The 12,852-nt window shown below is 45.4% G+C and overlaps 2 protein-coding genes across 3 annotated transcripts; both read right to left on the reverse strand.

Moving 5' to 3' along the window:
* Positions 1 to 62: 62 nt before the first annotated feature.
* klhl8 (kelch-like family member 8) lies at positions 63 to 7,710 on the reverse strand. 2 transcript variants are annotated; one of them, XM_076043813.1, is made up of 13 exons: positions 7,575 to 7,710; positions 5,412 to 5,631; positions 5,174 to 5,235; positions 4,766 to 4,931; positions 4,360 to 4,680; positions 4,050 to 4,230; positions 3,802 to 3,945; positions 3,461 to 3,572; positions 2,953 to 3,121; positions 2,707 to 2,866; positions 2,430 to 2,631; positions 1,639 to 1,773; positions 63 to 184 (listed from the first exon to the last, which is right to left on the reverse strand). In XM_076043813.1, exons 2-12 carry the CDS (start codon positions 5,607 to 5,609, stop codon positions 1,650 to 1,652), a joined length of 1,839 nt encoding a protein of 612 aa, XP_075899928.1. In that variant the 5' UTR covers positions 5,610 to 5,631; positions 7,575 to 7,710; the 3' UTR covers positions 63 to 184; positions 1,639 to 1,649. The 2 variants fall into 2 exon arrangements, with proteins under 2 accessions (XP_075899928.1, XP_075899927.1); XM_076043812.1 differs by lacking the exon at positions 63 to 184 and having other exon boundaries at positions 1,174 to 1,773.
* A 601-nt stretch (positions 7,711 to 8,311) lies between these two features.
* sdad1 (SDA1 domain containing 1) lies at positions 8,312 to 12,820 on the reverse strand. Its single transcript, XM_076043689.1, has 22 exons — positions 12,623 to 12,820; positions 12,426 to 12,530; positions 12,226 to 12,324; positions 12,012 to 12,122; positions 11,773 to 11,844; positions 11,600 to 11,700; positions 11,461 to 11,518; positions 11,306 to 11,380; positions 11,120 to 11,221; positions 10,958 to 11,027; positions 10,738 to 10,841; positions 10,568 to 10,625; positions 10,429 to 10,487; positions 10,256 to 10,332; positions 10,070 to 10,167; positions 9,902 to 9,978; positions 9,662 to 9,788; positions 9,476 to 9,567; positions 9,183 to 9,373; positions 8,887 to 8,971; positions 8,604 to 8,765; positions 8,312 to 8,506 (listed from the first exon to the last, which is right to left on the reverse strand). The coding sequence occupies exons 1-22, from the start codon at positions 12,710 to 12,712 to the stop codon at positions 8,459 to 8,461; spliced, it is 2,061 nt and encodes a 686-aa protein (XP_075899804.1). The 5' UTR covers positions 12,713 to 12,820; the 3' UTR covers positions 8,312 to 8,458.
* Positions 12,821 to 12,852: the final 32 nt, after the last annotated feature.

Below are 12,852 nucleotides of genomic sequence, written 5' to 3' on the forward strand. Positions count from 1 at the left end.
GAGTCCGAGTGTCAACGTATTAATGACAAATAACGCGGGCTTCATAAACTGATACCTGACGGCTTAGTGGGGACACTTGGGCCAACAGGTGTTGGCTTATTATAGCAGCAGTTTTTAGCAGGAAATGAAGGACGCAGGGACCTTCGGCGATGCTCCACCTGGAGTCACAGTGACAAATCAGGACCTGAAAATGGGAATACGACAATTCTGTAACAGGCAGGAATTGACACGGAAATGAAAAGAAAAAAAACACGCAATCTAACTTGACACGTGACTTTATTGTACGAATATATATGAAGAACATTAAAAAAAAAAAAAAAAAAAGCACAAAAAAACGGAATCAGTCAGGAGAAGGAAAAGTACAGTGAAGTTTACTGAAGACTCGCATTACGCATTAATATGAAAGACCAGCAGTCAGTCTGTTTCCGGTAAACTTATTATTATTATTTTTTTTAAATCCTTTCCGTTTCCCCCACCCCCCCCCCCGTATGACACAGCAAAAATAGATGTAAAAGTTAAATAAACATCTTCAGAACATCAATAACAAGAAATTCTCCATTTAGGACAAAAATATATTCAGACCTGCCATCTACTCTAGTAAAATAGTGCACAGCAATGGATTAGATTGTGTAGTAAATACATTTATCTTGTACAAAATATATTAAAATATCCAAAAAATTCGCAAGAGGGCCGAACATCTGCTCTGAAAACCCCTGTGACAGTACAGCTTTCGTCACACACACACACACACACACACACACACACACACACACACACACACACACACACACACACACACACACACACACACACACACACACACACACCATGGCTGAGTAGCTCTGCCCCCCCTGTGGGTGTGAAATGATCAGAGCTGAGGGGACTCGAGCTGCTGCCTCGTATTGCTTGGATCAGATCCATCGTGTCTGCGGTCAACAATGTGAAGGAGGCCAAGCGGGACTCGGCCGACTGGCCTCCACACTTTGCTGCAGCAGGATGTCATTATTATCATTTGAATCTTTTGTGCTTTGCTATATCGATCACCCAGAAATGATTGTTCAAAGACAAACCAGAGGCGGAAAACCACACTCGCTAAAGCTGCTGCAAAATGATCCTGCTGGAAACGCTGATCTGTAAACTTTTTCACTCACACACGCGCACACTCGCACACGGCTGCGCCGTCAGGTCAAACGCGTCCGACATGTTGTCTCAGATTGACTGGTGAAATCTGGATGACGCCCGCACAGCCTTGAAAGAACACTGAAATGTCTTTTTAAGTATATAAACCTTTTCTTCATGTCCAGCACAGTCACCTCAGAAGTAAACAAAGGCTCTGCAAACTTTTTCCCTTAAAGAGACTCCAGAGTCCAAACTACAGCAAAGTGGTAAAACAAGAGAAAGTACAGTACAAAACAGGACATCACTGATTGCGAAAAAGAAAAAGAAAAAAAAATCCAAGACAAAAAATAGAAGCATAACCTCGATTGTGTTGGGAGACGACCTCTAATTTGTCAGCTGTCCCAGCACTGTGTGCAAACTGAACACAGATCCCCCACATGTTCAGATTCGGCTCTCGTGTCGTGTGCTTGTGCCGCGGACCGGCACGGGAAGGCGTGCCGCCGTTCGGCTCGGGGTCACCTGGGAAGCGGTCACATGCAGTTGGCCACGTTGCTGGAACCCTGGCCGACGTCCCTGATCTGGCTGACGTGAGACGAGCAGACGGCCACCCCGGCGCCGGCGCGGCAGTGAGACACCGAGCCCACCAGCTCCCACCTGGACGTCACAGACGGCAAAGGTCAGGAGGGAAAGAAAACGGCAACATGCACCCAACAGTCTGAACTCCCATGTTTACCTGAACTCCAAACGGAAAACAGCATTCCGTGTTGAAAACCCCCCCCCCCCAAAAAAAATCTGAGAGGAATTGCTTGTTCTTTTATTTTGTGTTTTCAAAATAAAACTGGTTCAATGATTTCAGTTGTGTAACTATTACTTGTTACGCAAAAATAGTTACAATATTGGGGATTGAGGGATTTTGTTTGGATTATATAAATGCTACAATTGTATTCAATTCGATGCTTAATGATACTTGTTTTGTTTGCTTGTTAATGAGAAAACTTGCAAAAATGAAAGGTTAAAAAAAAAAAGTTTGGAGGAAAAGTCTACATGTTTTAGGGATTAAAAACCTGTCAATCGAATCCCATCAGCTTCCTTATAGATGCAATGGAAGCAGGAAGTGAGGGCTGTACTTAATATGGGCTTTTTTAAAATGATGGACATAAAAAATAAAAGCCAGAGTATCTGGGGAAATGTTGCATGTGGCAGGTTAGGGTTTTAACCAGATTTGGTCATTTTGCAACATTTTTGATTCATGTGCACTTGATGAAATGTAGCTATTGCTGCTGCTAACTGCTAGGTTACATCATCCTCACCTGTTCATGCGAGGCTCGAAGGCCTCCACCGTGTTCAGGTAGATGTTGCCGTTGTGGCCCCCGACTGCGAACACTCTCCCCATGACGGTGGCCACCCCGACGCCCCCCCGCGGCGTGGTCAGCTCCGACACGTACTCCCAGCGGTGCATGCGCGGGTCGAAGCGCTCCACGGAGCTCAGCGGCGAGTTGTCGTCGAAGCCGCCTGCGCGGGGGAAAAATTTAATAAACCAGAAAAAAAAAAAAAAAGGATCGCTAATCCCGCCGGAACGCAACCCACCCACGACGTAGAGGCAGCCGTTGAGCTTGCTGACTCCGTTGCCGGCCCGGCGCTGGCCCATCTCGCTGACCTCCGTCCACTTGTTCAGATGCGGATTGAACCGCTCCACGCTGGAAAGCGACGCCACCCCGTCGTTGCCTCCGACCGCGTACACAAAGCTCTGGAAGAGGGGAGCCGGGGGAGGCGTCACACTCGCAAACTCTACACGAACTACGCTGCGACAGAGACGAGCGGCCCTAGTCTCACCCCGAGGGCCACGGACCCCACCCCTCCCCTGGGAGTGTTCATGGGCGCCACGGCGCTCCAGCAGTCGCTCTCGATGTCGTAGCGCTCCACGTCGTTGAAGCAGGAGTTGTCATCCAGGCCGCCGATGGCATAGATGGGGCCGCCGAGAGCCGCCAAGGCGATTCCCCTCCTGGGGAAACACACACACACACACACACACACACACACACACACACACACACACACACACACACACACACACACACACACACACACACACACACACACACACACACACACACACACACACACACACACACACACACACACACGAACTATTGACATGGCATGAGTATTGTCACACAGAATGCAAATGACAATGCAGTGAAAATAGATCGACTTTGATTGGTCCAATTTTTTCCAACGAAATGTTCATTTATTTGTTATGTTTCTGGTGTATAAAGTTAATTGACATGATATATGCACAGGAGAATGGTGGGTGTGTGTGCGTGTGTTCATGTGTGTGCACCTCTTGGTGTTCATTGAGGCCATCATCATCCACTTGTTGGTGAAAGGGTCAAACATCTCCATGTTGCCCAAGTGTTCGTTACCGTCGTGGCCTCCGACTGCATAGACCTTTCCTGAAGAAAAACAACATCGGCAGAATAATAATCATGTGACCTGCTCGGAGACTGTGGGACCATAACTAACGATATTGACGTCAACAGAATCAACGTCAGCTTTGTAAAAAAAAAAAAAAAAAAAAAAGAAATGAATTCCTGAATAATTTCAGGGTTTCTTTTTCTGGCTTTTCTGCCCACTCACGCCCCTTCTCAACCACCTCTATATTAGCATATTATACTGCCTCACCTCCAACAGATATGACGCCCACATGGCGCCGTCTGCTGTTCATCTCGGGACCAAAGAACCAGCTGTTCTTGGCGATGGAGTAGCACTCGATGCTGCGGAATGGGTCGCCGGAGCCCCCCCGACCGCCCACGCAGAACAAAACGCCTGCGGGAGCCGTTCGACAAAAATGGCACATTAGCATTCTGCTGTCAAATTAGAAGAGAACTCTATTTTATTTTTTTATTTTTTTATTTTTTAAAAAGCACAACCTGCAGTGTGTTTGCGCGGTATTGTGCGAGCCGAGTACTCAAAGTCCAGCTTGTTGCTGAGGTGCAGGTGGTAGTTCCGAGCTTCGTCCATCAGGTCGCGACAACTCAGGCTCCCTCTGATCATCTCCTCCTTGGCCACGGCTCCCGTCAGGAAGTCAACGGGCAGCAGCGGGAGGCGAACCTGTCGGGGACGCAGGCGAACGCACGCACGCACGCACGTTACCAAAGCGATGACGTAAAGATGCAAACAGAAATGAACGCACGCGCAGGGTCAACTCAAAAGTTTTTTTTTTACGATTTTTCGACTGACTTGCGACATGATCTGGTCCAGCCAGTCGTCGTGGTGCTGCGGGTTGGCTTTCAGCCACTTGATGGCCGCGTTGTACACCTGCGTCTCCGAGTGGATGTTGAGCTCGCCGGAGGAGAGCAGCGTGCGCAGGTGCTGCGGCGACACGCACGTGAAGTCCTCGCAGTCCACCACCTCGGTGAAGTGCTCGCAGGCGTAGCGGTCGGCCATGTCCATCAGGTCCACGCGGTTGTGGCTCTCGGCGAAGGTGCGCACCGCCAGGCAGTTGGTGGGGTGGAAGTGGGCCTTCATGTACTCGCAGCAGGCTCTCGCCACCAGCTCCACCTGGCAACAGAGACGGAGCGACGTCACGCGGGTGACGGCCTCCCAGCGCGGTCGGCCCCTTTTCCGGCCCCTTGTGCTGGTTTACCTGAAGAATGCAGGCGGCGTAGAGCAGCGGCTGGACATTGTCCACCGTCAGCGTGAGTTTGGAGGAGTAGGCGAAATGCACCAGGTCCTGGATGGCGTCACCGTCAAAGTCCTTGATCTCTATCAGCTCCTGCTTGGCCTCGGACATCTCGGACAGGAACATCGCCCTGAGGAGAGGGAGGGGCAACAAAGACACATCATGCAACCTGCACAGAGTAATTTACTGCTTAATGTTTATAAATCAATTGCAGGTGTCAAACCTAAACTGTTTTGGTTTTTTTTAATATTTATTTTTTATTGACATTTGAGGTCAGACATTCAAAAACAGACATCTGGTACATCATTTGGTCATACATCTTATGTTTGCTGAGTGTTTTTATAGATATTCAAAAACAGAAACAGACCATACCTGAAGTATGGGATGACACAGGCCAGCACCAACTTGTGACATGGTATCAGCCTGCTGCCAACCTGCAAAAGCAGAAAAACGCCAAATCAAAAAAAGAAAACAACATTTTTATAATGAAACTAGAACATTTCTCCATCTGTGGGACTTTTGTCTGTATGTCAAAGAGAAAAAAGTGGGACAACATCTTCTAAAAAAAAAAAAATCTCTGCACACGACCCTGCAGGACGGACTGACCCACCTTCAGTGTGACGTCGCACAGCTCTCCCACCTCATAGAAGTGTCTGAGGGAGTTATGGAATTCTTTCCAGGCCTCGTGAGCCTCAAACACAAAGGAGCCGTCGGGCTCACACTCGGTCTTCAGCGCCCTGTTTCCAGGTCGCTTCTCCTTGGACTTCAGCGGCTTGGCATGGTCTGGCACCATGTCCCCTGGTGCCATAGCGAGCTACAGCAAACAACACCTGCAAGGGAGATGGCGAGAGGATAGACTGTAATACTTTCAAAACATGCGTTACAATTTTAATCATGTCCTGCATAACGGGCCTCAGCACTGGCAGGTGTTGACGATCACTTGCAGCCCACTTGGTGTTTATCTGATTGCTCTGCTGTTCATTTGAAGAATCGAGCCGGCGTTTCAAAAAGGAGAATAAGATTGCGAGCAAAAATAACCGGGATTCGAGAACTGAAACCTGAACTTTTGACAGGCTTCAGCGGTGGAAGCAAAAAGAGAAAATGGTGGGATGTTGGGGTTGGAAGGGCAGCTGAGCCAGTTTATCCAGCCCTGTCACTTCCCCTCAACTCAGACAGCGGCCGGGGACAAACATAGACAAACGAGACGAACGGGGCCGATTCCTTTTGCACCAGCAAGACACGCCACACAGACACGACACAAAAAGGAGCAATGAAAATCCCTACCTATCGCCGAATCTGACGAAAACTCTCTACAGGAGCAATGTGGAAGTGAAACTGAGCGCACGCAGCCTCGGGGGCGACGCTCCACCCACACCTCACAGATGATGAGGATGGAGGACGATGATGCTCTTTAAAGCACAGCCTCGCTGAGCGGCGCTGAAAAGACTCCAGTGTGTCGCCCCCTCATCATCAGTCCTCTCGGCTCCGAGAGCAGAAACATCAAGCGCCGTCCTACACGCCAGTGATCAAAAGCCCTGCTGCAGTGCTGCTGCTCTGTGCAGCATCAACTACCCTCCTGCACGCTCCCCTTGATTCAAAGAAAGAAAAAAAAAACTACTCAGAAGCCATCGCTGCCCTAAGACGATGCTGTCTTCATGCTGTATTTTTTATGAGAGAAATGGTCAATAATTCAAACTGGTGGGAGATATCGACTGCATATCCCGACTCTGCCGAATGGAAAGTGACGGGAGGGAGGAGGGGGGGTATGCGCCATCTGTTCGACACACAAAAAAGGGAGATTCCCACTGTGCAATCAGCATAAAACATTAAGCACAAAAGGAACAGAGGACTGGCACGGGCACATCAAAACATTCTGTACTGCTGTCACACTATTCCATTGTCTGGGAACAACCAGCAACTGCACTTTCCAGCCAAGCACTGTCCTTTCACCATTTGTGCGAGTGACCTGTAATTACCTGACTAATGAGCCGACATCATGTAAACTGCATGCCTTGAGTTTTTGCTCAGCACTTTTCCAAAGATAAGATCACTCTCGACAGCTTGTGTAAGGGGGTGACAGTCAAGGATACTCGAGGCTGTGCTGCCAGCTTACATACTGTTGCCAATGCACACCAAAATGCACACAGTAAAGGCAAATTGGATCGCAAATAGGAAAGCAACTAGTTTACATTCATAGAAACAGATTAACTGCAGTGTATATGATTGCAGGCATTATTACACACACAGGAAAGAACACATCACTAGCATATTAATTTAGGCAGATTTAAGGCAAATATCTTTTTAAAACTGTGTTTGATATGTCACGACGAGTTAATTCAAAGTACAGCGTCTAATAAAAGAAGAGGAAACGCAACCGGACGTCAACAGTTCGAGATGCAAAGATTATTATTACCCGACAGGTCTGTATTTTATGTTGGCACATGTCGTCGTCGTGTTAAAAATTAAAATTAAAATAAAAAAAAAACCTGCTTAGGTCCTGGCTTACCCCTTCAGAACCTAATGCAAATATGACACCGAGTCACATTGGGACTAACTCGCCTGACAATTAGTAAGAGGATTAACGTAGACTCCTGCTGTTAGCATGTTCGCTAGCAGCAATTAGCAAGGGAAGACTAGCATCGGCACTGTTATGTTGTCAACCGGGCAGACTTGACGAGCATTAAGGGCACACGTACGAAACGTAAAATAGTTCTAACAGCTATGCAATATTAGGCTACGGTTGCGTCTTGTCAGAGGTGTTGAAGGTACGTACCTCATGTCACAGCGAGAATTAAAATGCCGACTTCATTTAGCGGAACGGTGTTTAGATTCGGCACGTTTGTTGTGAGTTCTGAACAGATGCTTGATGGGTATTGTAGTTTTATAGGGTCAATTCAATAACGACGTATTAAAATAAATAAATAAGTGGATGAAGTCTACCCTTTTCTGGAGGCTGTGAATGGCCCAAAATGTCGACGTTTTACCCTTGACAATGGAGGAAAACCCAAATGTATAAAAAGATACGTAGAATTGTAATTGGAAGCTGTTTTTTTTTTTTTTTTTTTTTTTTTTTAAATATTTAATCCTGTATCTGCTGTATCTCAAAGTCCTTTTAAATAACACTGACATGTAGCCGTGTTATTTAAAGTTGTTAGGTAAGGCACTAAACTGCAGAGCAATGCGCAGAGTCAGTATTATATATGACTATATTGGTCTGTTAAATCTTGTTTAAAGAGCTCTGTTCACTGTATAGCCGTGCAGGGTCTGCAGATTTGTACTCCACTTAACACCAGAACTGCTGGACAAATGTATTAACTGATGGTCAGTGTAAACAAAAATCTCAAAACAGGCTTTTTATTGGTTGTTAAACGTCCGGAATGTTAAAAATGAATATTACAAAAAAAATTACAACATCATTTTCTATTTGTTCATGTGTTTTTCGAGGGGTCAGTTTATGGAAGAGATTAAGGGCAGAACAAAGTGAAATCAGTAAGCCTTGTTGCAGAATCATCAGTTACCAAAGCAGGTTTTATTACTGGTCACAGAAACTGCATGCAGTTCAATCGATGAAAATAATACATAATTGGATTTTAACAAGATTTACTGTAAAATGAGACGTGTAACATGTAAAGTATGTCCATCATGCCTCATTATGTCTTATTTGTGCTGCTTCTTCTTCTTCAGGAGCGCATCACGTAGGGCGAGCTGGAGAAAAATACAAAGGTATTTTTAGTATAAACCAAAAGATTTATTTTATTTTAGATGACTTAGAAATCTATTTGCGCTGACAACTGTGACTTGCCTGTTTCTCTCTGAAGGAGCGTTTGCCTTTAGTTCTGACGTTCTGACTCTGTCTCATCATCATGAAGTTCTTGGTCCTCTTCTTCTCCTTGTTGCTGGTGCTGGCATATGGGTTCAGCTTTGTGCGCTTTTTGACAAATTCCTTTCTGTCTGTGCGTCCCGCCTACAAGAGTAAAACACATAAGGACATCAGGGTAAGGGCATACAAAACAGATTGCAACCCTGTAGCCAAAACTCCTTCCTTAACTCAATACTTCTCAGATGATCCTTCTGCAGTGTCTTACCATTGCTGTTGCCAATCGTGTCTCCTTGTCTGCTTTCGGTTTTTTGTGCAGTTTCTCAATGTTTCTCAGAGTCAACACCTCCCCTCTAAAAGTTTTAGGAATAGAAAACACCCAGAAAACATAAATACAGCAAGTTCTAGCAAACATCGTATAAATCAATAACAAATAATTCCACTTTTATTAAAAGGAATCGAGAATCTGGACTGTGCAGCTTTTTAATCAAAACAGACGGCAAGTTGTAAAATATTAAATAATAATAAGACATTCATCACTGATGGTTCATGTAGTTTTCTAACCTGTTGTCATCCTCGTCGTCGAGGTCCACGACCTTCCTCTTCTGGCCTTTGCCCGGTACTGCGTTGACCTCCTTGGCCATCTGTGCCAGTCGGATCTTCTTGAAGTCGTCCTGCGTCAGGAGCCTGCTGCTGCTGATCGCCGCCGCTTTGGCTTTTCTCTCCTCCTCGGGAATACTCTGCAGCTTCTCCGCCTGGCCCGGGCGACGACAAAACACCAAAGGGTCAAAACGTAAATGCGATGTGATTCCGTCAGACGTATAGCATGACGGGACACCTGAGTCACTGCCACTCACAATTTCCCCTGTGTCTTCATCGGACGAGTGGTGGACATCCACCCACTCTCCATCTTCATCGTCATCACTCATACTGGCGCTCTCCCAGCCATCTGGAGTAGAATATGAAGAATATTGGTCCATGTAAACCTGCATTTTGCCGCCACTGCACTGAAATTTGGACGTTTTGAGCCAACAGCTGCTTACCTTCATCCTCCCCTTCCTCTTTGTTCGCCTCCTCCTCCAGGACCTCAGCTCCGGGGATATAGTCTTTAGCCTCCAGCTCTCCGTACTCTTTGATTTTTGCCTCTGCTGATGCCTCAGTTGGTCTCCCCTGGATGGAAATAAAGTAAAGAGTTTGCAGTTTCTTACATTTTACTGCTCTCAATTCTGTGTTCATGTGCATTTTCCTTTTCAAATAAAGCCACCGTTCCATTTCTGTCTCACCCTGTCCTTCTTGTGCAACATCTGCGGATTAAGATTTCTGAAGAGCTGAATGAGTCCTCTTGCAGACATCATCACGTCTGTGGGTAAATCCAGTCAAAGCAAATTAGTTTGAAGGGTCAGAAATGAGAGCATTAGAAGGTTACTGCACAACCAAAGGCAGTCGCTCACTCTTGTCTTTGTGGGTCTTGTACTGGGCCAAATCCTGCAGCAAGTCTTCGGTGAGAGACAGCGGGCAGCGACCCGCCACTTCCTTGATGGCGTTAATACTTAAAAAAAACGAACAAACAGAATGCAACATTAACACAATGCGATTAATCTTCGGGATCTATAAATGTATTTATCTTATCTTCTTACCCGACAGTCATGACCTCTCCAGAGTTCCTGTCTGTCACAAAGTTGTTGGCAATGGTCATGATGACAGGTTCGATGATCTATGAGAAAGAATACAAATGTTTAGCGAGGTATTCCATTTTTTTTTTTTTTCTTGTTATCAGTTTTTTCATCCACAACTGAAGATTTTCACGCACCTCTGGCGGGACGAGCTGGTGGGCAGCCTGGGCCGCACACAGAAGAATTTTTGTCACCTCTAGAAGGGAAACATTTTGTTAGTCATTCATCTTTAGAGAGCAAAAACTTTAATGTACTTGTCTGTCAGGGACTATTCACCTCTCTGATGGGGCTGAAGGAACCTCTGGATGAAGGGGTAAAAATTGAAGAGGAAGAGCTGGAGAGGACAAAGGTGATAATAAAGTAAAACAAGCAGTCTTTAAAAAAGCAGAGGAGATTAAGAAGCCATGCTTCCCTTCTGGATGAGACTAATCTATAAGGAGTCTGACCTCATGAATTCCAACCAGCCTGGATATAAGCTCCATCATCATGATCTTCACCTCAAAGCGCTCTTTAGAGTCTTCCAGCTGCTTCAGGAGTTTCTCCGAAAAATCTAAACACGTACAGATGTCACAGTCAGAGTTCTGTTGGTCATGAATGAATTGGAACCTCTTTTTCTATGCTAATGTTGCTGCTGACAGGTGAGCTGAATGCAGAAGGTGAGGATACCTTGAGGATCATGGATGAGGTGAATGGCAGAGAAGTTGAACACATCTGCTTTTCTCTTTTTCTTGTGTTTCTGTACAAACAGTTAAATCCGTATTTTTAAAAGGGGACAAAAACAATGCAAGAACACGAGTCACATCACTGATGTGGTTACGAATCGTTTACCTTGAGGACTTTCATTGCCTTCTCGAGCTTCTTCTTGTTTTTGGAGGTCTTCTTGCCAGTGGAGAATCTCACCTTTAAATCACGGACTGTCGGACCCTCAGCCTGAAAAAGGAGACTGATGCTTAACGAAGAGGCCATCACCAGACTTAGACCGGACTGTTTTAACTTTGTGCCTTTGGTACGAACCTCAGAGTCTGAGTCGCTGTCATTTTTCTCATCCTCATCTTTACCCAGAAAAAATTTCATACCAGCAACAAGGATCTGAACAGGAAGAGAGGCAAGTGAGAATGGACATGGATACTAAAGAATAATAATAACAACAATTAAAATAAAACCCTTACCTTTGTCACCTTGGAAAAGCAGGCTGTTGTGATGACATTAACTGTTTTGGCATCATTCCTGTGACACAAACACACAAGTAAGAGTAGAACAGAGGACGGTGCTGCTGGGGGAATTCAGTGAGTACGTATTAAAACTCACCAAATGTTCCTCTTGTAAAGCTCCGTCATCACATCTAGAGAGATCTTTGCTGCTATGGGGTTGCTGTCCCTCAGCATGGTGTACATGAAGTTCTGCAACGTCTGAAAAAGGCACAACAGTAAGTTCCACACTACAATGGTAACACACCGTCAGAAACAGACGACTGTACTTACTGTGTTAATCTTGTTGTTTTTGTGCTTGGCATTGATGTTTTTAATGTCAGTCACGATGTGTGTGTACAGAGTCTGCAGAGAGAGAAGTGGCAAAGAAGCAAAAGCCTGATTAGTTAATTGGGATGAAAAGCTTCACAAAAAAAAAAAAGATGACTGGCTCTATCACCATAACTATGTGTGCATGCAATACTAATACACTATAATAGCAAATTATAAATTAAATAAATGCCATCACAGACCTTTCTTAGCAGTTTGTCATGACATCGCAGCAGCTCAAAGAAGAGTTCGAGGAGGCCGCTGGGGTCGACCAGATCTTTGTTCCTCAGAAGAATCAGAGCTTTGCAGAAGGTCTGACACAGGCAGAGAGTTCAAATTCACTAAAATATTGCAGACACCCAATAAAAACCGTTAAGTGTTACAGTTAATGTTGAGGTGAAAAGACAGTCTTCTCACCATTCTAAGATCTGGTTCTAAGATGGTGTGATAACTCAATAACAACTCAGACAACTCCTGTGGAAAGGTGGACAGGTGCTGCAGGTAGCAATGGGCAACCTGGACGAAAGAAAGAGAGATTTAACTGTGCTCCCGATGAGAAGTACAGTCATACGGTACAGTAAAGTACATTGATAGATGTTTATGTGTTCATTCGATACCTGAGAGAGGAACATGACGAGCTCTGCCAGCTCCTTGTTGGGTTTGTCGGGCTGCAGCTTGAATATCTGAACATTGGACTGGTAGTGTCTGTACTGCTGCAGAAACTGGAGAAAAGCGAGCGACGTAGATAAACAGTCAAAGCAGACAAGTGTTGTTGTGGCTCAACACGATAGCAAAGTTAGCCGACAACACTTACCTCTTCTCCGTAGGACTGCGGGTCCCTTTTAATGAGATTCTGCAGCTGCGGCAAATTGTTGGGTAATTTATTGTTTTGTCTTCCGGACATGATTAAAAAGTAGTTTTGTTCTTAAAGCGATGAAAAATTATTGACAATTAAGTGATGTCTCGCTAGCAAGCATGGCCACAGAGCAGGCTGCCATTTAACACTTGCGTCATATCCGGTTTGCTTATGACTACTTCCGCTTT

This window comes from Nelusetta ayraudi, unplaced genomic scaffold (genome assembly GCF_046127955.1).
Source record: "Nelusetta ayraudi isolate G7.1 ecotype Tasmania unplaced genomic scaffold, CSIRO-AGI_Nayr_v1 ptg000076l, whole genome shotgun sequence".
Taxonomy (NCBI): Eukaryota; Metazoa; Chordata; class Actinopteri; order Tetraodontiformes; family Monacanthidae; genus Nelusetta; species Nelusetta ayraudi.